Here is a 24,067-nt window from a genome sequence, read left to right as displayed (position 1 = left end):
CAATCTTTTTAGCCCCTACGTTACTGTCCATTTCTGGTATGGAACTTGTGTCTAGATGAAAGGACAGTGTGCTGTGCAATTTGCTTCTCTTCTCCCCTTCCAGCTTGATTCTTAGCCATTTTAGATTGAGAGCACAGGTTTCACTGCCTTGTTTAGTCTCTTAGATATGCTGTATTTTAATAATTGGGGGAGTGCCACTGTACTTGTCTTCTATCAGGTGATGTGCAGGCATTATGGGAAAGTTACATTTAAATAGTATCTTCAATAATTGACTTTGTTGTGCCTCTAATAGGGCATTACTGCAAACCAGACTGAGATGAGATTTTATCATGAAATAACATGATTAGAAATACAATATCTGATTTACAGCTGTAAATCTGCCATCTACAGTGTTATACATTGGTAATACAACAACTTTTATATAGCACCTTTAATGTAATAAAACATCCCAAGGCTTTGCATAGGAGCATTATTAAACAAAATATGACACTGAACCATATAAAGAGATATTGGGGCATATGACCAAAAGTTTGGCTGAAGGAGCATTTTAAAGGAGGAACGAGGTAAAGAGATGGAGAAGTGTGGATATGAAATTTCAGAGCTTAGGGCCATGGTAGCTGACGGCATGGCTACCAATGGTGAATCTATTAAAGTCAGGGATGCTCAAGAGGACAGAATTAGAGAAGCACAGATATCTTGGAGCATTGTGGGGCTGGAGGAGATTAGAGATAGAGAGGGGTGATGCCATGAACAGATTTGAACACGACGATGAGAATTCTAAGATAGAGGCATTATTTAACCAGGACTCAATGTAGGTCTGTAAGCACAGGGATGATGGGTGAATGGGACTTACTGTGGGTTAGAACAGGAGCATCAGATGTTTGGCTGACCTCCAAATTTACAGAGGATAGAATGTGGGTGGCTTGCAGGAATGTATTGGAATAGTCAAGTCTAGAGGTAGAAATAGGCAGTCTTAGTGATGGCATAGATTTGTGGTCGGAAGCTCATCTCTGGTTCAGATATGACACCAAGGTTGGAAACAGTCTAGTTCAGCCTCAGAAAGTTGCCAGGGAGAGGAATGGAGTTGGTAGCTAGGGAACAGAGTTTGTGGTGGGGACGGAAGACAATGGATTCTGTCTTCCAAATATTTAATTGGAGGAATATCTGCTCATCCAGTATTGGATGTCTGACCAGCAGTGTGACAATTTAGAGGCAGTGGCCGGGTCGGCAGAGATGGTATTGAGGTAGAGCCAGGTGTCATCAGCATACGTATGAAAACTGATGCTGTGTTTTCAAATGTTTGTAATCCCTACATAAAGCAATGTACTATCTCTCTCTAGGATGTAAAAATAATAGTATTTGGGAACTTAAAGCTCAAACTAATCGATGCTTTTCTTTCCAAAATTTCAGCCAGCTATGTCTAGAAAAGAGATCTGCACATGGAAGTATTGAAGTGCCCTGTACCATTATCTGAGTTAAAATTCTAAAAATTAAATAACAAATTTTCCCATTGTATAAACAACACATAATCGGAACAAGAGAATATCCACCTTGCTCACTTTTGAAATAAACTCACCCCCATTTCACATTCTCTATGCATCTCCTCTAACTTGAATATTTCGGATATGAATTCATGTTTTTTGTTAAATAAAGTCAGAATCACTAATCTTCAAAAGTTATGTGAGAAAGGTCCCAGGGATTTGCTCTAATTTATAAAACTCAACTGAAATATCAGTCAAGCACTTAAAGTTACTAATAGTTTGACTTAACTGTCCTGTTCAAATATTGAAGGACCTGGATGTTCTGTTGTTGTTTTGATCTGTTTCTCAATGACCATAAGCTGCTTAAGTCAGGTTTACTTTTGGTCTGGTTGCAATAGGTTAATATTATTAACGATGAATGGTCCTGCCTCTCCTCTTCTAACCATATGTTGTCCTAACTTTGTGCTGGCACTGTTATGTGACATTGAGGAAAAATTAAACACTGATATTGGAATTGCATTAAACAAAGTTTCTATTCTGACTCTGCAACAGTTGCAAAACTGTGCAAAAACTGGAAATAAAAGTACCTTTTTGTTATACTCAGATTATAGTTAAACTAATGATTTTTTGTGGAGGATCCAAGGAAATAAAATAATTACAGTTTTTATTTTTAATATGGTTTTGAACTGCATTTAGCTTTCATTGGCTTGAATTCACTGCAATGAATTAAGGATTTGTGTGCAGATAAAAATAAAGCCATTCAGGATTTTAACTTGGTTGCATGCTGTTTTTAAAAAACAGATAATTGTATTGAACACTAAGTATTACCTTAAAAGTATCCAAGATTGCTTTTTTAACGTGCAACATATTCTCATTTTACATTAGGTATTTAACACAGATGGCGAGTTTGTGTTAAAATTTGGATCTAACGGAGAAGGAAATGGCCAATTTAATGCTCCAACAGGAGTGGCAGTGGATTCCAATGGAAATATTATAGTTGCTGACTGGGGAAACAGTCGTATACAGGTAATATAAATAAAAGTTTTAATAACGAAGCCGAATATCTTACATTTTTGCTACAAGCTTGTTCTTCAGCTTCTTGACACTATGTAAATGATTGGTAAATGCAGAGATTGAACTGTATCATTCAAAAAATATTCTTGCCATTGACTACATTTTTTTGTAACTTTGAATATATAGAAGGAAAACTGAAATTGATCTTTAGACCTAAGTTTTAGTCTCAATTCTGGTTTATTTCTATTTTAAAACAGGTGTTTGATGGAAGTGGATCATTCCTTTCTTATATTAACACTTCAGCTGATCCTCTGTATGGCCCTCAAGGTCTGGCATTGACTTCAGATGGTCATGTGGTGGTAGCTGACTCTGGAAATCACTGCTTCAAAGTTTATCGCTATTTGCAGTAACAGCTAATCTTTGGATCTACAAATCTAATTGGAGAACTGGATACAGATGAATTCCTGCATTAAAGAACTCATTTAGTTTACCTTTAGGATGGGAGTCGCCTGTTTGAAGCTTGTTTGTTTTTGTTTGGCGCCTCTTCCTGCCCCAATTTATTTAAGTAAACTGTACATATGGAAGAATATGTGCAGTTTTATACCCAAGGATTCCCTCTACCCTTAGCGCTGTGTGTTCCAGCTTCACAGAAGTCAAACAGTGTTATCATATAAAACTAATAAACAGACGATTGCACATCTGGATCTGCAGATACAAATAATGGAGTATGTAGCTAGCTGCTCATGAATTTAGGAATAAAACATATTAGTGCATTATTAAACAGAAACTGCATTCATACTGTAGAGAGCTTTCACATCAGATGTCCAGATTGCGAGTATGTGGTTGCAAATGGCAGAAATCGGCAGAGGTTCCAGGTGACATTCATATGTAAATGGGGCACTCAATATTGCGCTTATGGATGTCTCTCAGATCCTTAGATTAAATGACTGCCTCTGCCCTCATTCACAGCTACATTTTTATTTTTTATAATCTATATATATATATATACTCTCTAACTGGGTCTTACAATTAAATCCTCGTATTTTAGTATGGAGGATAAATCGCTGGAAGTCTGTAGTGAATGCGTTGTCATTTTCTTACATTGACAGTTGTATCACATTAATGCAGGCATTTCATTAAATACCCTGACTAGCTATTATTATATTAACTCCAGAATAAAGCCACTTGTTTTGCACCAGGGTGTAATGGTATAATGCAATTCTAAAGCAAATTCTTTAGGGAATTGACAGCCTTGATATCTTTTAGAATAATGACATCAAATATAGGTAACTGGTTGTTTTATCAAGATTCCCAATTTTAACCAAAGTCCATGATGCATGCTATGTGCCGCTCTGTTAGCTGTGCAATCTGTCATTTTTCATGCAAGAGAAAAAGTTTGAAAGAAATAAAACATTAATAATATCCTTGAGTTATTTAGTGTATCCTAAATTAAATCAGAGGTATAATCCCACTGAGTGAAAGGATGCAAAACGAAAGTACGTGTACACCTTCATTAAGATGAATTTCCTACTGCCGCTATTTATTGAATTTGCTAGATTTGTTGTATGGTTTGCTAGTTCTTCCTGCAGTCTTCTCAGGTAATTAGTTTGCATCTATTTATCATAATTTTAATTTGTGCTAAGATTGCATAATTTGGAGAAAATTTGTCAATCTTTTTAAGTGCACTAAAATATTGGAAGTTGAGAGCTGATTTACATTCAACATGAGTATAGTCTCTTTCAATCTGTGGCTGCTGTTTAGAACTATTTAATTGCTGTCGTGTGCATTTTTTCATGTGGGGATGGGGAATGTGGGAGGAGGAGGAGGAGAAACCAAGTTAATGTAAATTGTTAGTAATGTGTGTAATTCGTAATCCTTTTATTTGGACCAGTAACTGATCTCTCCCGAGTAGGGATAAAGAACAAAGTGCTGCACTAGGCTGTAAATTTAACATTATTATTTTGTCTGTAAAAATGCTGAACAAAACTATTTATATTTTATCTCAATGTATTAACAAATGCCTCTGTTGCCAAATGTTTTGGAAATTGTTTGGGAGAATATGTTCAAAAGACTAAAACGTGATGCTGAAGGTGATATTTTGAATAGCTGAAGCTTGGATGTTTTGTGTATAAATGTAAGCCCTCTTTTGCTCCTTTTTTTGTTGTATTTCAAAGAATGGAGTAGGTGACTCCTTTCTTCCACACCACCCGCACCCCGCCCCCACCCCGACCCAATCACTGAAGTTCGCATGGCGTGTAACAGCATGGCCTTAACAGGTGTACTCTTCTTCATCAGAAACCTTACAAAATAATGAGTTTACCACAAGATAAGTTTGGGGATTCTGCATTGTGTGTGCAACAAAATTGGAAGTCAGTTTAATCAACGTTGGCATTTTTTGTTAATAATTCCGTGTTAAATGCTTCTGCTAATGTTTAAGAGGGACAATTTATGCAATTATTTAATTGTTACAAACATTCCATCATTGTGATTCAGTTGAAAAAAGAACTTGTTTTGTGTACAGCACATGGGATAATAAAAGTCATGCACTCAATATGTCTAAATACAGTGTTCTTTTAAATACCTAGTATGTGTTTCCAAAAAAAATTCAAGTTCTTAATCTTTTGTGCTCCTATCCTTCAGTTTAATGAAAGGACCCCACGTGCATAAATGTTTTGGATCCTGTTCTTTCAAGTTAATGTGTTGAGGCAAACTTGAACTGGTTCAATAGGCCAAGTCCAATACTGCTGCCTTACATTTTAAGTGTGCAATGAGTAAATATTTGACACTTTAAGAAACGACCTTGGGATTCTGTCTAAATTGAGCAGAATGTACACCACTTGAATCAGATTAAGGAGCTCATTGTGGTGGGAAAGAGATAATAAAATAAAAGTCTTGTTAAATTACAAAATTTTAGTTACAAACATAATTTTAATTTAAATATCTTCACAAATACATATATAATTACGGTAGTGTGTCCATTTTGAGTGGAAATGGTTTAGTTAGGCAGTTTTTCTTATACTTTTTCAATTTAAAAAAAATGAAGGATAAATGTAGCAGTGTTTTGCCCTGGGTCTATAGCTTTAATAGTCTCCTATAGCATCTTTATTTACTGGAATATGTATTTCTCCCCTACCATTTCCCACTCCCACCAACTATTTGTCTTAACAGTCTTTACACATTTTTCAGAAATGTTTTTAAAAGAAATCTTGTCTGATAGCATAGAGACAAAAAAAATCATGTTACTTTTGGAACACAATTCCTGACTTTGGATTTGGGATGTGGAACAGAGCAACGCGTTATATTGGCACACTCCCATGACTTGAAGAGGGAAGTGGGTATTGATCACCATTGTTTTCATTCCTTACTTCAGTTTTATTTCTCCGTTGCTAAGCACACTGAAGCATTGATTGTAGGTACAAAGAACCCAGTGGCCCAGACTATTTCACCTGCTCCAGTAGGGCACATGTGAAATTAAATCTCTACATTTTTTTCTAGGCATATTAAAGTTTAAGGGAGTGGTTTGCTTTAATTTTTAATTTAAGTGCAATCTGATTCCACCATATGTAACTATTAAAGTATTGCTCCTATTATCTCTCTTATAGAGCCACCATATTTAATGTGGTTGAATTAAGCTGATTGCAATTGTTATTTATCTGCAATCTGATTATATTATGCACCATTCAGTATTTGGACAGATGCAGTTTCCTTATTGTGTTTAAACAAGCTGGTTGCATTTTCTGTGATAAAGCACCAGCACTGCTATCCTAAATCTGTACTCAAGCTGATCAAACAAATTCCCTTAAAGGGGCTAATTGTCTAAAATCTAGATTTTATTTCTTGTATTCTCTGAAACTCTTGCAGCTTAGACTGTCATTTCAACTTGACTGCGGCCCTTGTTTTGTGGCCTTGGTGTGATTTTGGTTATTAGTTAATGGGAGGTATATTTCTAGACCCTTCCTGTTGTTGTTAAGATAGTTTGGTTGAGTATGAATGACTTCCTTCCAGTGAAACTAAGATGAGTTTGAATCAAATCCAAGTTACTTATACTGAGATCTGTTGATAAATTCAGCATTCCTTTGTCGTGTTTCATGGAAGTGCCAGTTCAGAGATGGCTAGTTCAGGTTTTTGTTTTATGGTGGCACAGTTGTTTTTGCTACTATAAATGGATACAAAGGGATGAATTTTATAAGCTCGCAGCCATTCTCGAAAGAAGGCACGGCACATGTGTGACTTGTGCGCCACAGAGCTCCCGCAATATTTCGAGTGGAGGCTCATTTAAATGGAGGGGGCGGAACGGCAGCCCCTGATGACGTAGAGGGAGCGGCCGCTCCGTCCCCGGCAGAGGCGTCTGGCGCCACCACGCAGGCACCATTTTTAAAGGGCTTCAAGCCCTTAGGAAACAATTGAATTTTTTAAGGTTAGATTTCTGTGCATTCTTTAAAAAAAATAATTAAAAGCTGCAGGCCCTTTCCCAACCACCCCCTCCGTGTTTTTTTTAAAATTGGCCTATATCTCAAAAATATACTTTATTCCCAACCCAAACGTCCCCCTCCCCCCAACCTCGTCACATTTGCCCTTCAACCCCTTTCCACCATCCCCACAGCCAATAAAAAGTGGTTTTCCTGCTTCCCGCAGCCCCCCCCCCCCCACCCCAAACGCCCTGATAATTTCACTCCTCCCCCCCCCTCCCCACCAGTGTCTCACCTTGAATCCCAAAACGGGTATCAGAAGGCACGGGACTTCCAGCCACTGGCTGGAATATCGGCATGAGACGGCCACCCGGTCCAGGTAAGTTAATTAATGGTGCAGTGGTTAGCACCACAGCCTCACAGCTCCAGGGACCCGGGTTCGATTCTGGGTACTGCCTGTGCGGAGTTTGCAAGTTCTCCCTGTGACCGCGTGGGTTTTCGCGGGGTGCTCCGGTTTCCTCCCACAGCCAAAGACTTGCAGGTGATAGGTAAATTGGCTGTTGTAAATTGCCTCTAGTGTAGGTAGGTGGTAGGGAATATGGGATTACAGTAGGGTTAGTATAAATGGGTGGTTGTTGGTCGGCACAGACTTGGTGGGCCGAAGGGCCTGTTTCAGTGCTGTATCTCTAAATAAATATATAAAATAAACATTTTCTTGCATAAGTTTTAGTCGGCAAATGAAGGCCCCGCGGAGCTGCACCGTGGCCTCTCTGCCACCGGTAAAATGCAGCGGGGCCTTCTCGGCGTTGGGGGCCTGGCAGGCCTATCCCGGAAGAATTTTCCGGGCCCCCTGGCCATGACCCCCGACACTAGAGGCCTCCTTAAAATGCAGCCCAAAGCTTCACTGTTGGTGCCACTTGCTTTCCAATTTGCATTTTTTTGCATCTTGTTTAAAATGCACTTTATTGTACTTCTGCATCTTCCTAACACTTCTGGGAGGCTTTTGTAATATACATGCCCTTCAAGTTTTTGTAATCTGAAGCTTATTAGCCTTTTGAGCTTCATTTACTTTTACTAATCCACATTAAAATGGAACTTTTTAAAGTTGAGCATTCAGAGAACCCTGCATTAGGAAGGAAAAACTGACCAGGGATGCTGCTCCTGAATGACTTTATGGAAGTTCATATTGTATAGATGTTAAGTGAGGACAGGATTGACCTTGATTATGATAGCCTCATGTGGAATAGTGAATACAGAAGACCTTGAAGGGCTCTTCCATTACGTGACAAAACCAATGAGCAAGTGACCTGGGGCCTCTTCTCCACGATACAGCAGCAGATACAGGTGTGTGGTGTGAGAAGAACAGTAACCGTCTGATCCTGCTTGTTTCCTAGTCAAGCAGAGATGGGCTTGGTACTGCATCTGTCCTGTGCACCACAGGTTGCTTGAAAAACTGGCTGAAGGTGGGCATCAAAATGCTGGTGCAATTAGTTCTACCAGCAACTCTATTAGGCAGAAGTCTTGTACATTAGACTGAAATCTTGTGCCCTCCCATTTATGATGAGTGACCTGTGTACTACTGTGGAAGGTGGGGGGGGGGGGAAGAAACATTTTTTTTTGCATGTGCACAAAAGATCCCATGAGCTAGAAGCTGCACAAAACCTATGGACGTCAAACTAACTTGCTGAGGCAGGTGGAATAGTAAAATGTATTAAACAAGCATACACTCAAATGGAGGACTTCAACAAGTAGCTGCCGAGAAATAGGAAAACAGGAGCAGGGGAAAGGTCAATCCTAGCCCCCCTGGCTGTAATGTGAGTCTCCCCATGTCGAGCAGCATTAAGCTAGATACAACTATCAGTGAGGAGGGAGGGAAGAAAATAGGCTAGAGGTTGGAAAGAAAAACATATTTCCACTTTTACACTGCAACGAAGGGTGCATGTCAGTTCTTTGGCCCATCGTCTCTGTGCCAACCAAAAGAGCAATCAGCTCTTGGTCTGTAGCCCTGTAGGTTACACATTTCAAGTGCATATCTAAGTTTTTTTTAAAAAATACGACAAGCGTTTTTGTCTCTACCAGCCTTTCAGGCAATAAAATCCAGAAAACCATCACCCTCTAAAATTTGTCAACTCCCCTATAATCCTTCTGCCAATTACTTTCAATCTATGCCCCCTGGCTATTGACCTATCTGTTAGGGAAAATAGGTCCTTCCTAGCCACTCAATCTGGATCCCTCATAATTTAGTGTGCCTCAATTAAATCTCCCCTCAGCCTCCTCTGCTCAAAAGAAAACAACCCCAACCTATCCAATCTTTTCTCATAGCTAGAATTCTCCATTCCTGGCAGCATCCTCCTCTAGTGTGATCACATCCTTCCTTTACTGCAGTGACCAGAACTGTCGGCAGTACTCCAGCTATGGTCCAATGAGTGTTTTATACAATCATAGCATAACCTCCTTGCTGTTGTATACCTCTACTAATAAAGGAAAGTATCCCATTTGCTTGCTTAATCACCTTATCTGCCTGTCCTGTTACCTTCAGGGATCTGTGGACATGCACTCCTAGGTACTTTTGTTTCTCTACACTTTGTATCCTTTTATTTATTGCCCTCCCCAAACACATTACCTCACACTTCTCTGAACTGAATTCCATTTACCACTTTTCTGTCCACCTGACAAGTCCACTGATATCGTCCTGCAGTCTGCTGCTTTCTACCTCACTGTCAATCACACAACCAATTTTTGTATCATCTGAAAACTTCTTAATCATGCCCCTAACATTTAAGTCTAAAACATTGATACATACCATGAAAAGTAAGGGACCTAGTACTCTGGAACCCCAATGGAAACAGCCTTCCAGTCACAAAAACACCTGTCAACCATTACCCTTTGCTTCCTGCCACAGAGCCAGTTTTGGACCCAACTTGTCACTTTCTCTTGGATCCCATGGGCTGTTACTTTGCTGACCAGTCTGCCATGTGGGACCTTGTCAAAAGCCTTGCTAAAATCCATGTAGACTATCCTCATTGCCCCTCGTATCTCCTCAAAAACTTCAATCAAGTTAGGCAGCCAAGACCTCCCCTTAAAAAATCTAGGCTGACTGTCCTTAATTAATCTGTGCCTTTTTAAATGACAATTTATACTGTCCCTCTGAATTTTTCCCAATAACTTGCCCTCCACCAAGGTAAGGCTGACAGGCCTGTAATTACCCAGTCTATCCCTACCTCCCCTTTTAAACAACAGTACAATGTTAGCAGTCTTGAGGCACTAAGCCAGTAGCCAGAGAGGTTTAGAAAACGATGATTTGAGCGTCTACTAATACCTCCCTTGCTCCTTTTAGTAGTCTGGGACACATTTCAGCAGGGCCTGGTGATTTAATACTTTTAAAGATGCTAAACCCTTTAATATTTCCTTTGTCACTATATTTATACCATCCAATATTTCACACTCCTCCTCAACTGCAATATTTGCAGCGTTCCTCTCTTTTCAAAGAAAGATGAAAGTATTCATTAAGAGCCATGCATAGGTCTTTTGCTTCCATGTACAAGTTACTTTTTTGTTCTCTGATCAGCCCCACTCTTTCCTGATATTCTCTTGCTCCTTATGTATTTATAAAACATTGGTTTTCCTTAGAATTTATTGCCAAGATTTTTTCATGCCCTGTCTTTGCTTTCCTAATTTCCTTTTTAATTTCACCCCTGAATTTTCTATACTCCTGTATACTTCTATATTGAGATCTCAGTATCTGACACAAGCTCCCCTTTTTGCCTTATCTTACTCTTGTATGCTTTTTGACAGCCGAGGGTCTAGATTTGTGAATCCAACCCTTTTTCTTTCAGGGAACATATTTATTCTCAACCCTCCCTATCTCCTTGAATGCCTCCCACTGCTCTCACTGATTTACCTTCAAGGAGCTGTCTCAAGTCTATTTTTGCCAAAATCACATCTCAGCTTAGTAAAACTGGCCTTTCCCCAATTTAAAACTGTTATTCCTGATTTATCTTTGTCCTTTTCCATAACTATGCTAAATCTAACGCAACCATGAAAATGCTCTCCCACTAATAATGGGCGGCACAGTGTGTAGTGGTTAGCACTGCAGCCTCACAGCTCCAGGGACCCGGGTCCCATTCGCACTGTGCGGAGTTTGCAAGTTCTCCCTGTGACCGTGTGGGTTTTCGCCGGGTGTTCCGGTTTCCTCCCACAGCCAAAGACTTGCAGGTTGATGGGTAAATTGGCCATTGTAAATTGCCCCTAGTGTAGGTAGGTGGTAGGGAATATGGGATTACTGCAGGGTTAGTATAAATGGGTGGTTGTTGTTCGGCACAGACTTGGTGGGCCGAAGGGCCTATTTTCAGTGCTGTATCTCTAAATAAATAAAATAATACCCCTTCCACCTGCCCAACTTCATTTCCTAAAGGTAAATCAAGACCTGGCTCTTCTGTTGTTGGGATTGCTACATACTGGAACAAAAAGTTCTCCTGAATGCACTCTAAGAATTATGTGCCCTCTATACCTTTCATACTGATTTTATCCCAGTTAATATTCGGGTAGTTGAAATCTCCTACTATTAGTGCCCTATTTTTTCTGCACTTCAGAAATTTGCCTAATTATTTGCTCTTCTATTTCCCTCTGACTGTTTGCGACTTGTTACGACCAGGTGAGAAAGGTGTCTAGGGGTCCCTCTCAGCCTTCAGCTGGTCTTACTGTAACAGGGTTTGATGTTTAAACACAGTATTTTGAGCTCCCCCTTGGTGAATCCTTGTTCACCGCTTTCCAATTATAAGGCAAAAAAATGAGCACAAGCAGGTTTTCTTAGGTTTAAAGAAGAAAAGTGAAAGTTATTAAACAAACTTAAAACTCTAATTCGGTTAACACCTACGGATACATGTCCTGCCTCACGCTAGCATGCACACGCGATACGCACGTGCAAATAGAGACAGAAAAGAGCAGAAGAATAATAGTGGAAAGGTTTGAGGCAATATCTGAAGTGTTTGTTATGGTTCTTCGAGCTTACTGTAGAGTCCTTTTGTAGGTTGATCTTGCTTTTCGTTGGGGCCCAATATTATTCTTAAACCTTGTTCACTGAAGGAGACATTTCTCTCTTGGGGTTCATGTGTCTTCAATGGGTCTTTGAGTTCCATGTGAAAGAAATGGGAGTAGACAGGAGAGGCGCTGGCGAGTCAGCCACAAGAAGTCTTTTCAGTCCAGGAGCAAGCAGCTGTCTGAGTTCAAATTCTCTGTACCCAGTTCAAAAAAACCTGCAACAGCCAGTTCGTCATGTGACCAGCTGGTCTAACCAGTCCTGGCCCTTCTGGATTGTCTTGTCCTAGCAGACCTTGGAATGTCTCCTCTACACACAATATCTGGTGATCAAAGGTCCATTGTGGGTTAAATTGGAGCAGGGAACAGCCCCTTTGTCCTTTCAAGTATTGTCTGTCAATATGCAAAAATGTCTTTCCAGCCAATCTGGCAGCCCTTGTAATAGGCCTTCTCTTTTTCCCAGCAACAATTTGAAATTTAATGTCCATGTGGTGAAATTAATATGCCTCATTCTTGGCAGGTGGGGGCCTGCATAACAGTCTACAGGCATACTCCCAGTAGTGTGATTTCCCCCTTCCCCTTTTTGTTGCTCGTTTCAACCCATATGGCCTTATTTTTCTTGATACTTCCACCATATCATCTCCTCACAGTTATGATTGTTTCTTTAACAAATATTGTGACACCTCGCCCTTCTCATTCCCCTCTCTATCCCATTTGAAAACCCTGCAGCCAGGAATGTTGAGCTGCCATTCCTGACCCCCTTTCAGCCAATCTCAGTAATAGCTATAAGATACAACTTCCAGTGTCTATCTGTGCTCTCAGCTCATCTGCCTATTCACTAGACTCTGCATTGAAACATATACCACTAATCATTGTGATATACATTCCTCACTTGCCTGCATGATTGGAGCTCCAACACTCAAGCTCAACACCATCCATGACAAAGCAGTTCACTTGATTGATACCTAATCCACCACCTTAAATGTTCACTCCCTCCAACACCGGCGCACTGTGGCAGCAGTGTGTACCAAATACAAGACGTACTGCAGCAACTCACCAAGGCTCCTTTGGTAGTACCTTCTAAACCCGTAACCGCCACCACCCAGAAGAGCAAGGATAGCAGACGCATGGGAACACCACCACCAGTAAGTTATCCACACACCATCCTGACTTGGAACTGTCTCACCGTTCCTTCACTTCTCGGCCTTTTGGCTAAGATCAAGTGTAGTATCTGTTCTTATCAGTACTTACTTGCCAGGGAGAAACCATGATCAGTGGCTTTTGATCCTGGTTATGCTTTGAGTAAAATGGCAATAACCAATCTTTGAGCTTCAGGCCAGGGAGTGCGTAACACCGTTCAGGTGGTGGTGAAGGACAAGGAAGGAGATGCACCGGTTGACCGTACCTTCTTCATCAAGAAAATCCTCATCGATTGCTGTGGATTCCAAGCTACGGACATCTTCTGCCTGTAGGACTTCCCCAGCAGTGGATATTTCGATGTGACGTTCAAGAATGTGGCAGGATGCATGAAGTTCCTGAAGGCGTTCAAGGAGAAAGGGAACCTGGCGCTGCTGTCGATCCTCACAGTGGAGCCACTCTTCACGCTTCCGTCACAACGTGACCGGATGGTGACAATTCACCTCTACAACCCCCATGTTCCTGTGGTGGATGTACTCACCTTTCTCGCCAAGTACGTCGAAGTGGCCGGCAGCAGCCTGATGTCAAGGACCCATTCGGGATTTGGACAGCAAGCGGCAGGTCAAGGTGACCTTGAAGGTCGATGCCAATGGAGCCATCATCCACCCTCCCTCCAGCTTTGCTATCGAGGGAAGTCGAGGCTTCTTGGTCTACGCTGGGCAGCCCAGAGTTTGTCGCACCTGTGGCAAATCTGGTCACGTGGCAGCTAACTGCAGCGCGGTTGTCTGCAGGAACTGCAAGAAGGAAGGCCGTCAGACCAAGGACTGTAATCAGAGTAAGTGTTGCAACTTGTGCGGTGCGGCAGGCCACCTCTACAAAAACTGCCCCAAACACTGCCTCAGTTATGCTCAGGCGGCAAGGTCCAAGGAAAGGCCGGGAGAAGGAACAATGAAGGCGTCCGGTGCTGGAAAGGAGACAAGCAACCTTCTCCGCAGCGAGGAAAGTCTACCTGAGAAGGAGAAAAAAGAGGAGGCAGCTGAAACCAGTGACCCAGCACCTACCCTACGCCCGGAAACCCCTCCTCCACAGACAGAATCAATGGAGGAGGAGGCAGCAGATGGACAAACTGGTCAGTGGCAAGTGGTACAAAGGAAAACCACAAAGAAAAAACGTCCAAAAGTGGAACAGGCCACCACCCAAACCAGTGGCAAGAGGAGGCTACCATCTGAGACAGACTACAGCAGCTCTTCTTCACTGGACGAGGAAGTGCTGGAACGACGGCACCTTCAAAAGAGGCGGCAGAACTCAAAGGAGCTGGAAGATAAAGCCCCCCAGCCCCCGGGCACTGGAAGCTGTGATGGGCCCAGCGTGCCCCAAACCCAAAGCGCCACACCTAGCGACATGTCCAGGGCATCCCAGCTCTGGGACACCGAGAGCAAAGTCACGTCTGGCGCACCTCAGCTCCGGGAAGTACGGCAGCAGTGATGTTTTCGAGGAGGAACAGAGGGGAACAGCAGTAGACAGCCCAATCCTTGCTGTCTGCAAGACCTCCCCCCACCCCCCGCCCACCCCGATGTCACCCCAGCAGAACAAACCCTGCAGGAAAAACCAGGAGGGATTTCTGAGCCGAACGAATGTGAAACAGCTTGCGCACACTATGGGTATGCAGGAACGTCCCGAAGGACTGGGACTAGCAAGGACAAACGGTGTGGGAAGCAACAACTAACTTTAAAAAAATGGGTATAAGGATTGCTTCAATTAATGTGCGTAGCATTAAATCCACTTCGCGATGTGTTTCAACCTTGGATTACCTCGTCAAGGTCAAAGCCGACCTATTGTTTCTGCAGGAGTGTGGAATACCACACCTCAGCACCTACAGGCAATAGTTGTGATGGTGGTCCCACGGGCCATCGATCTGGTCAGGGGGTAATGATTCACATTCCTCCGGCCTGGGTATTCTGCTGCGGGGAGGTAACTTCACCATCTCCGAAGTTAAGGAGATGGTGGGAGGTCGCCTCCTCGTAGCAGATGTAATGTACAACAATGCTCCGCTCCGGTTGATCAACATGTACGCCCCGGTTTAATGCAGCGAGTGGCTGACCGTCTTCCAGCAGCTCCCACTGCTGCTGGCGACGTCCAGGCCGGTCATCCTGAGCGGTGACTTCAATTGCATCATCGATGCAGCTGGATGATCCGGCAGAGACGACAGCAAACTGGACGCTACGTCCAGATTCCTGATAGAAACGGTAAAAGATGCCAAACTGCACGACGTCTTCAGCAAACCTGCAGACGGAGCGCAGCGTAGATACACATGGGCAAGAACGGACGGGTCTGCCCGTTCCAGGATTGTTTGTGTTCTGTGCTGTCACGGTTGGATCCACCGACGTCAAGCCGGTGTTCTTCTCCGACCATTGCCTCTTACTGGCTGACTGTCACTTACAGGACAACCAGTGGGTTGGCAGGGGGATATGGAAGCTCAATGCTACACTGCTAACCCCAGAGAACGTTGAGGAACTCAAAAGGGATTACAAAGGTTGGAGGACAGTGAAACCCCTCTTTGAGTCTCCAGTTCACTGGTGGGAGGCGATCAAGGAGAACATCAAGAGGTTCTTTATCTTCAAAGGTGTTCAGAGGGCAAGAGAGAGACAGGGAGAAATGTCCCGACTCCAGAGAAGTATGCAAAATCTGCTCCGGCTGCAGACGATGGAGGTCGAGGTCAAGGAGGACCTCCATGAGGTGAAGAGCCAGCAGGCCTCGCTCTTTGCCACAGAGGCCTTCAAGATCATCTTCCAGTCCAGAGTCCACTCCATTGAGCAGGATGAGACATGCTCGCAATCCTTCTTCCAAAAGGTACACAGAGAGAGCTCTGTTATCAGCAGCCTGAAGGAAGAAGATGGCTCGGTAACGTCTTTGCAGTCCGACATACTAAGGATCAGCAAATCCTTTTATGCTGGGCTGTATGACACAAAACCCACAGACAGCAGAGCCTTCCAGTCCTTCCTGTCATCTATCACAGAGGTCTTGGATGAGGGAGAGACTGGACAAACCGCTAACTCTGGATGAGCTGACAAAAGCCGTCAAGTCCTTTGAGACGAGTAAAACTCCTGGAAGCAATGGCTTACCGGTTGAGTTGTATTCAGCCCTATGGGACTGGGTCTGCCCGGACCTTCTGGAAGTATATGAGAGAATGCTCCTGGCCGGCAGCATGTCAGAATCCATGACGAAAGGCATCATCACCCTCATTTACAAGCGGAAGGGGGAGAGGGCAGAAATCAGAAATTGGCGGCCCATCTCACTGCTTAATGCTGACTACAAGATTCTGTCCAAAGTCATAGCCAGTCGAATCAAGTGTGCTCTGGAGTTGGTGATCTACCCTGATCAGATCTGTACTGTACCCGGCAGGAAGATCTCTGATAGTCTCGTGCTACTCAGGGATACAATCGCCTATGTATGGGACAGGAGGGTGGACACCTGCCTCATCAGCCTGGACCAGGAGAAGGCTTTTGACAGGATATCGCACACCTACACGATGGACGTGCTTTCCAAAATGGGGTTTGGGGAGGGAATCTGCAATTGGATCAAACTGCTCTACACAAACATCAGTAGCGCAGTCTCAATCAATGGGTGGGAATCAGAAAGTTTCCCGATCCAATCTGGAGGCAGACAGGGCTGTCCTCTCTCTCTCCTGTCTTGTTTGTTTGCTGTATTGAACCCTTTGATGAGTCTATTAGGAAGGATGCAAGCATAAGAGGGGTGACAATCCCAGGCAGTGGAGGCACTCAAGTTAAAACCTCCCTGTACATGGATGACGTCGCCGTCTTCTGCTCGGACCCACTGTCGGTGCACAGACTGATGAGCATCTGTGACCAGTTCGAACTGACCTCGGGAGCCAAAGTTAACCACGGCAAGAGCGAGGCCATGTTCTTTGGGAACTGGACTGACCGATCCTTTGTCCCCTTCACCGTTAGGTCAGACTACCTGAAGGTGCTGGGGATATGGTTCAGAAGGGCCGGGGCATGCACCAAAACCCGGGAGGAGTGAGTAGCCAGGGTACAACATAAGCTGAGCATGTGGGAGCAGCGATCTCTCTCCATTATGGGTAAGAACCTGGTCATCAGGTGCGAGACGCTCATGTTGTTGCTGTACGTGGCGCAGGTCTGGCCCATACCCCACTCATGCGCTGTGGTGGTCACCCGAGCTATTTTCCGCTTCATCTGGGGATCCAAAATGGACCGGGTCCGGAGGGACACCTCTGGATAAGTGCGGCAAAAATGTACCCAATGTCGCCCCCATCCTGATGACTACCTTCGTGTGCGGCTGCATCAAACTGTGTGTGGACCTCCGGTACGCAAACTCCAAGTGTCACTATATGCTGAGGTTCTATCTGGCCCCGGTGTTGCGAAGGATGGGCCTGGTCACATTGCTGCGGAACGCTCCATCCAGTTGGACTGTGTCGTACCACCTATCCTTCGTGGAACAGTTTCTGCGGAAAAACACATTTGACCCCCGATCCATCAGGCAGTGGTCTGCACGGAATGTCCTCAAGGCCCTAAGGGAAAAGGAGATGGTGGATCCTGTTGGATGGTTCCCTGGGCAGACCGCCAAAATCATTTGGCGGAATGCCTCATCACCAGAACTTTTAAACTAGCACCAAGATGTAGCTTGGCTGGTGGTGAGAAGAGCCCTCCCCGTCAGATCCTTCCTGCAAGCCCGAAGTCGCTCCCCCTCCGCACAATGCCCTTGCGGTGGCCGTGGTGGGGAAGAGACAGTTTCCCACCTCCTTCTGGAGTGTGTCTTTGCAAAGCAGGTGTGGAAAGAGATGCAGTGGTTATTGTCGAGGTTCATCCCAAGCAGCTCGGTAACACAGGAGTGTGTGCTCTACGGGCTGTGCCCAGGGATGCACACCGAGATAAACATCAACTGCTGCTGGAGGACTATCAATTCGGAGAAAGACGCCCTTTGGTCTGCCCGAAACGTGCTGGTCTTCCAGCGCAAAGAGTTGTCCACGACCGAATGTTGCAGACTGGCACATTCCAAGATCCAGGACTACATGCTGAGAGACGCACTAAAGCTTGGGGCAGCCGCAGCAAAGGCTCAATGGGGAAAGACCACTGTGTAAGGTCCCCCGACCAAGTTGAACTGAGGGGCTGGATCCATGGAAAACCCCTCAAACTGTATTGGGAAATTTTCGTTTGCTGTGAAATGTAATGGAAGGGTTGTGAAGCAATTCACTCCTGTATTGAACGAAACTGACCTTCTTTGCACTGTTTGTATTTTTTGACTTGGTGCCTTTTAGAAATGTTTTGTCATGTATTTTTTCCAGATTTTTATGCTGGGTCAAAAAACTGGAACTCCCGAACAGCACTGTGTGTGTATCAAAACAGCATGGACTGCAGCGGGTCAGGAAGGTGGCTAACCACCACCTTCTCAAGAGCAATAAATACTGGCTTTGCCAGCGACGTCCACATCCCATGAGAAAACATCACACAAAAAAACTGCACGCGATCAAAACGACCAGACTGAGCTGCCGAGGACCCTCTCCATCTTCTAGCTGCCATAGTGGCCGCTGTCTCCAGTCAGAAGTGCTGCGGTCTGTTGCTCAGCAACAGGAAAGCCAACTAGGTCCACTCTTGCCCAGAAAGGCACTCGTTGGCAGGATCGCACGGCATGCTGGGGGACAGGAAGGCGGCAAAGTTCTAGCTTTGCCGTTGGTCACCTTGGAAACGGATGAGAGTCTGTGCTGTCCGACAACATGGTGAGTGAGTGCCGAACCGTCTTGTCCCTCTGTCACCAGACTGATGGAGAAAAGTAGCCCTGTTATAGTTAATGTGTCGGCCTGGAAATGATAACCAACCAGTTCATTATTTACAATTTACTCTCCAGGAGCGATTCCACTCCTTCCTTAGCTCCCTCTTTCCCATCTTCTTCTTTCACCTCTCCCCCCGGCAGCCAACCCCCGCCCACCCCCCACTCCTCCCACCCGAGAGCCACCCCCCCCCCCCACTCCACCTCTTCCCGCCTCTCTCTCCCCCCCCGCCACTCTCTCCCCCCCCCCCCCCCGCCTCTCTCTCCCCCCCCCCCCCGCCTCTCTCTCCCCCCCCCGCCTCTCTCTCCCCCCCCCCCGCCTCTCTCTCCCCCCCCCCCCGCCTCTCTCTCCCCCCCCGCCTCTCTCTCCCCCCCCCCCCCCCGCCTCTCTCTTCCCCCCCCCCCGCCTCTCTCTCCCCCCCCCCGCCTCTCTCTCCCCCCCCCGCCTCTCTCTCCCCCCCCCGCCTCTCTCTCCCCCCCCCCGCCTCTCTCCCCCCCGCCTCTCTCTCCCCCCCCGCCTCTCTCTCCCCCCCCCGCCTCTCTCTCCCCCCCCCCGCCTCTCTCTCCCCCCCCCCGCCTCTCTCTCCCCCCCCCGCCTCTCTCTCCCCCCCCGCCTCTCTCTCCCCCCCCCGCCTCTCTCTCCCCCCCCCCGCCTCTCTCTCCCCCCCCCCGCCTCTCTCTCCCCCCCCCGCCTCTCTCTCCCCCCCCCGCCTCTCTCTCCCCCCCCCCGCCTCTCTCTCCCCCCCCCCGCCTCTCTCTCCCCCCCCCCGCCTCTCTCTCCCCCCCCCCCGCCTCTCTCTCCCCCCCCCCGCCTCTCTCTCCCCCCCCCCCACTCCACCTCCCCTCGCCTCTCTTCCCCCCCCGCCTCTCTCTTCCCCCCCCCGCCTCTCTCTCCCCCCCCGCCTCTCTCTCCCCCCCCGCCTCTCTCTCCCCCCCCCGCCTCTCTCTCCCCCCCCCGCCTCTCTCTCCCCCCCCGCCTCTCTCTCCCCCCCCGCCTCTCTCTCCCCCCCCCGCCTCTCTCTCCCCCCCCCGCCTCTCTCTCCCCCCCCCCGCCTCTCTCTCCCCCCCCCGCCTCTCTCCCCCCCCCCCGCCTCTCTCTCCCCCCCCCCGCCTCTCTCTCCCCCCCCCGCCTCTCTCTCCCCCCCCCGCCTCTCTCTCCCCCCCCCCGCCTCTCTCTCCCCCCCCCCGCCTCTCTCTCCCCCCCCCGCCTCTCTCTCCCCCCCCCCGCCTCTCTCTCCCCCCCCCCGCCTCTCTCTCCCCCCCCCCCACTCCACCTCCCTCGCCTCTCTTCCCCCCCCGCCTCTCTCTCCCCCCCCCGCCTCTCTCTCCCCCCCCGCCTCTCTCTCCCCCCCCCCCGCCTCTCTCTCCCCCCCCCGCCTCTCTCTCCCCCCCCCGCCTCTCTCTCCCCCCCCGCCTCTCTCTCCCCCCCCGCCTCTCTCTCCCCCCCCCGCCTCTCTCTCCCCCCCCGCCTCTCTCTCCCCCCCCGCCTCTCTCTCCCCCCCCCGCCTCTCTCTCCCCCCCCGCCTCTCTCTCCCCCCCCCGCCTCTCTCTCCCCCCCCCGCCTCTCTCTCCCCCCCCCGCCTCTCTCTCCCCCCCCCGCCTCTCTCTCCCCCCCCCGCCTCTCTCTCCCCCCCCCGCCTCTCTCTCCCCCCCCGCCTCTCTCTCCCCCCCCGCCTCTCTCTCCCCCCCCCGCCTCTCTCTCCCCCCCCCGCCTCTCTCTCCCCCCCCCGCCTCTCTCTCCCCCCCCCCGCCTCTCTCTCCCCCCCCCGCCTCTCTCTCCCCCCCCGCCTCTCTCTCCCCCCCCCCGCCTCTCTCTCCCCCCCCCCGCCTCTCTCTCCCCCCCCCCGCCTCTCTCTCCCCCCCCCCGCCTCTCTCTCCCCCCCCCCGCCTCTCTCTCCCCCCCCCGCCTCTCTCTCCCCCCCCCCGCCTCTCTCTCCCCCCCCCCGCCTCTCTCTCCCCCCCCCCGCCTCTCTCTCCCCCCCCCCGCCTCTCTCTCCCCCCCCCCGCCTCTCTCTCCCCCCCCCGCCTCTCTCTCCCCCCCCCCGCCTCTCTCTCCCCCCCCCCGCCTCTCTCCCCCCCCCCCGCCTCTCTCTCCCCCCCCCGCCTCTCTCTCCCCCCCCCCGCCTCTCTCTCCCCCCCCCCCGCCTCTCTCTCCCCCCCCCCGCCTCTCTCTCCCCCCCCCCGCCTCTCTCTCCCCCCCCCGCCTCTCTCTCCCCCCCCCCGCCTCTCTCTCCCCCCCCCGCCTCTCTCCCCCCCCCGCCTCTCTCTCCCCCCCCCCGCCTCTCTCTCCCCCCCCCGCCTCTCTCTCCCCCCCCCCGCCTCTCTCTCCCCCCCCCCGCCTCTCTCTCCCCCCCCCCCGCCTCTCTCTCCCCCCCCCCCGCCTCTCTCTCCCCCCCCCCCGCCTCTCTCTCCCCCCCCCGCCTCTCTCTCCCCCCCCCCGCCTCTCTCTCCCCCCCCCCCGCCTCTCTCTCCCCCCCCCGCCTCTCTCTCCCCCCCCCGCCTCTCTCTCCCCCCCCCCGCCTCTCTCTCCCCCCCCCGCCTCTCTCTCCCCCCCCCCGCCTCTCTCTCCCCCCCCCCGCCTCTCTCTCCCCCCCCCCCTCTCGTCTCACCCCCCCCCCTCTCGTCTCACCCCCCCCCTCTCGTCTCACCCCCCCCTCTCGTCTCACCCCCCCCTCTCGTCTCACCCCCCCCCTCTCGTCTCACCCCCCCCTCTCGTCTCACCCCCCCCCTCTCGTCTCACCCCCCCCCTCTCGTCTCACCCCCCCCTCTCGTCTCACCCCCCCCTCTCGTCTCACCCCCCCCCTCTCGTCTCACCCCCCCTCTCGTCTCACCCCCCCCTCTCGTCTCACCCCCCCCTCTCGTCTCACCCCCCCCTCTCGTCTCACCCCCCCTCTCGTCTCACCCCCCCCTCTCGTCTCACCCCCCCCTCTCGTCTCACCCCCCCCTCTCGTCTCACCCCCCCCTCTCGTCTCACCCCCCCCTCTCGTCTCACCCCCCCCTCTCGTCTCACCCCCCCCTCTCGTCTCACCCCCCCCTCTCGTCTCACCCCCCCCTCTCGTCTCACCCCCCCCCTCTCGTCTCACCCCCCCCTCTCAGTCTCACCCCCCCCTCTCGTCTCACCCCCCCCTCTCGTCTCACCCCCCCCTCTCGTCTCACCCCCCCCTCTCGTCTCACCCCCCCCTCTCGTCTCACCCCCCCCTCTCGTCTCACCCCCCCCTCTCGTCTCACCCCCCCCTCTCGTCTCACCCCCCCCTCTCGTCTCACCCCCCCCTCTCGTCTCACCCCCCCCTCTCGTCTCACCCCCCCCCTCTCGTCTCACCCCCCCCTCTCGTCTCACCCCCCCTCTCGTCTCACCCCCCCCTCTCGTCACCCCCCCCTCTCGTCTCACCCCCCCTCTCGTCTCACCCCCCCCTCTCGTCTCACCCCCCCTCTCGTCTCACCCCCCCCTCTCGTCTCACCCCCCCCTCTCGTCTCACCCCCCCCTCTCGTCTCACCCCCCCCTCTCGTCTCACCCCCCCCTCTCGTCTCACCCCCCCTCTCGTCTCACCCCCCCCTCTCGTCTCACCCCCCCCTCTCGTCTCACCCCCCCCTCTCGTCTCACCCCCCCTCTCGTCTCACCCCCCCCTCTCGTCTCACCCCCCCTCTCGTCTCACCCCCCCCTCTCGTCTCACCCCCCCCTCTCGTCTCACCCCCCCCTCTCGTCTCACCCCCCCCTCTCGTCTCACCCCCCCCTCTCGTCTCACCCCCCCCTCTCGTCTCACCCCCCCCTCTCGTCTCACCCCCCCTCTCGTCTCACCCCCCCTCTCGTCTCACCCCCCCCTCTCGTCTCACCCCCCCTCTCGTCTCACCCCCCCCTCTCGTCTCACCCCCCCCTCTCGTCTCACCCCCCCCTCTCGTCTCACCCCCCCTCTCGTCTCACCCCCCCCTCTCGTCTCACCCCCCCCTCTCGTCTCACCCCCCCCTCTCGTCTCACCCCCCCTCTCGTCTCACCCCCCCCTCTCGTCTCACCCCCCCCTCTCGTCACCCCCCCCTCTCGTCTCACCCCCCCTCTCGTCTCACCCCCCCCTCTCGTCTCACCCCCCCCTCTCGTCTCACCCCCCCCTCTCGTCTCACCCCCCCCTCTCGTCTCACCCCCCCCTCTCGTCTCACCCCCCCTCTCGTCTCACATCGTCTCACCCCCTCTCGTCTCACCCCCCCCCTCTCGTCTCACCCCCCCCTCTCGTCTCACCCCCCCCTCTCGTCTCACCCCCCCCTCTCGTCTCACCCCCCCTCTCGTCTCACCCCCCCTCTCGTCTCACCCCCCCCTCTCGTCTCACCCCCCCTCTCGTCTCACCCCCCCCTCTCGTCTCACCCCCCCTCTCGTCTCACCCCCCCTCTCGTCTCACCCCCCCCTCTCGTCTCACCCCCCCCTCTCGTCTCACCCCCCCTCTCGTCTCACCCCCCCCTCTCGTCTCACCCCCCCTCTCGTCTCACCCCCCCCTCTCGTCTCACCCCCCCCTCTCGTCTCACCCCCCCCTCTCGTCTCACCCCCCCCTCTCGTCTCACCCCCCCCTCTCGTCTCACCCCCCCCTCTCGTCTCACCCCCCCCTCTCGTCTCACCCCCCCCTCTCGTCTCACCCCCCCTCTCGTCTCACCCCCCCCTCTCGTCTCACCCCCCCCTCTCGTCTCACCCCCCCCTCTCGTCTCACCCCCCCTCTCGTCTCACCCCCCCTCTCGTCTCACCCCCCCCTCTCGTCTCACCCCCCCCTCTCGTCTCACCCCCCCCTCTCGTCTCACCCCCCCTCTCGTCTCACCCCCCCCTCTCGTCTCACCCCCCCCTCTCGTCTCACCCCCCCTCTCGTCTCACCCCCCTCTCGTCTCACCCCCCCTCTCGTCTCACCCCCCCCTCTCGTCTCACCCCCCCTCTCGTCTCACCCCCCCCTCTCGTCTCACCCCCCCCTCTCGTCTCACCCCCCCCTCTCGTCTCACCCCCCCCTCTCGTCTCACCCCCCCTCTCGTCACCCCCCTCGTCTCACCCCCCCTCTCGTCTCACCCCCCCCTCTCGTCTCACCCCCCCTCTCGTCTCACCCCCCCCCTCTCGTCTCACCCCCCCCTCTCGTCTCACCCCCCCCCTCTCGTCTCACCCCCCCCCTCTCGTCTCACCCCCCCCCTCTCGTCTCACCCCCCCCCCTCTCGTCTCACCCC

At 50.6% G+C, this 24,067-nt stretch overlaps 2 protein-coding genes and 1 pseudogene across 12 annotated transcripts in view; all 3 read left to right on the top strand.

Moving 5' to 3' along the window:
* The window catches only part of trim2a (tripartite motif containing 2a), a 285,251-nt gene extending 280,205 nt beyond the window's left edge, over positions 1-5,046 (top strand). For all 11 annotated transcript variants that reach the window (XM_068040789.1, XM_068040707.1, XM_068040770.1 and 8 more), the window contains 2 exons: positions 2,367-2,507; positions 2,753-5,046. In XM_068040789.1, the coding sequence (XP_067896890.1) occupies positions 2,367-2,507; positions 2,753-2,905 (294 nt within the window). In that variant the 3' untranslated portion in view covers positions 2,906-5,046. The remainder of the gene's footprint in view (positions 1-2,366; positions 2,508-2,752) is intronic.
* Positions 5,047-13,133: 8,087 nt separating this feature from the next.
* On the top strand, positions 13,134-13,267 carry LOC137377749 (U2 spliceosomal RNA; annotated as a pseudogene).
* Positions 13,268-18,737: 5,470 nt separating this feature from the next.
* Positions 18,738-24,067, top strand: part of mnd1 (meiotic nuclear divisions 1 homolog (S. cerevisiae)) — a 56,937-nt gene continuing 51,607 nt past the window's right edge. The window contains exon 1 of the mRNA XM_068020136.1: positions 18,738-18,833. Coding sequence (XP_067876237.1) covers positions 18,831-18,833 — 3 coding nt within the window. The 5' untranslated portion in view covers positions 18,738-18,830. The remainder of the gene's footprint in view (positions 18,834-24,067) is intronic.

Source organism: Heterodontus francisci, chromosome 1 (assembly GCF_036365525.1).
Source record: "Heterodontus francisci isolate sHetFra1 chromosome 1, sHetFra1.hap1, whole genome shotgun sequence".
Lineage (NCBI taxonomy): Eukaryota > Metazoa > Chordata > Chondrichthyes > Heterodontiformes > Heterodontidae > Heterodontus > Heterodontus francisci.
Note: the sequence above shows the minus strand (reverse complement) of the source record. Positions and strands in the feature narration are given on the sequence as shown.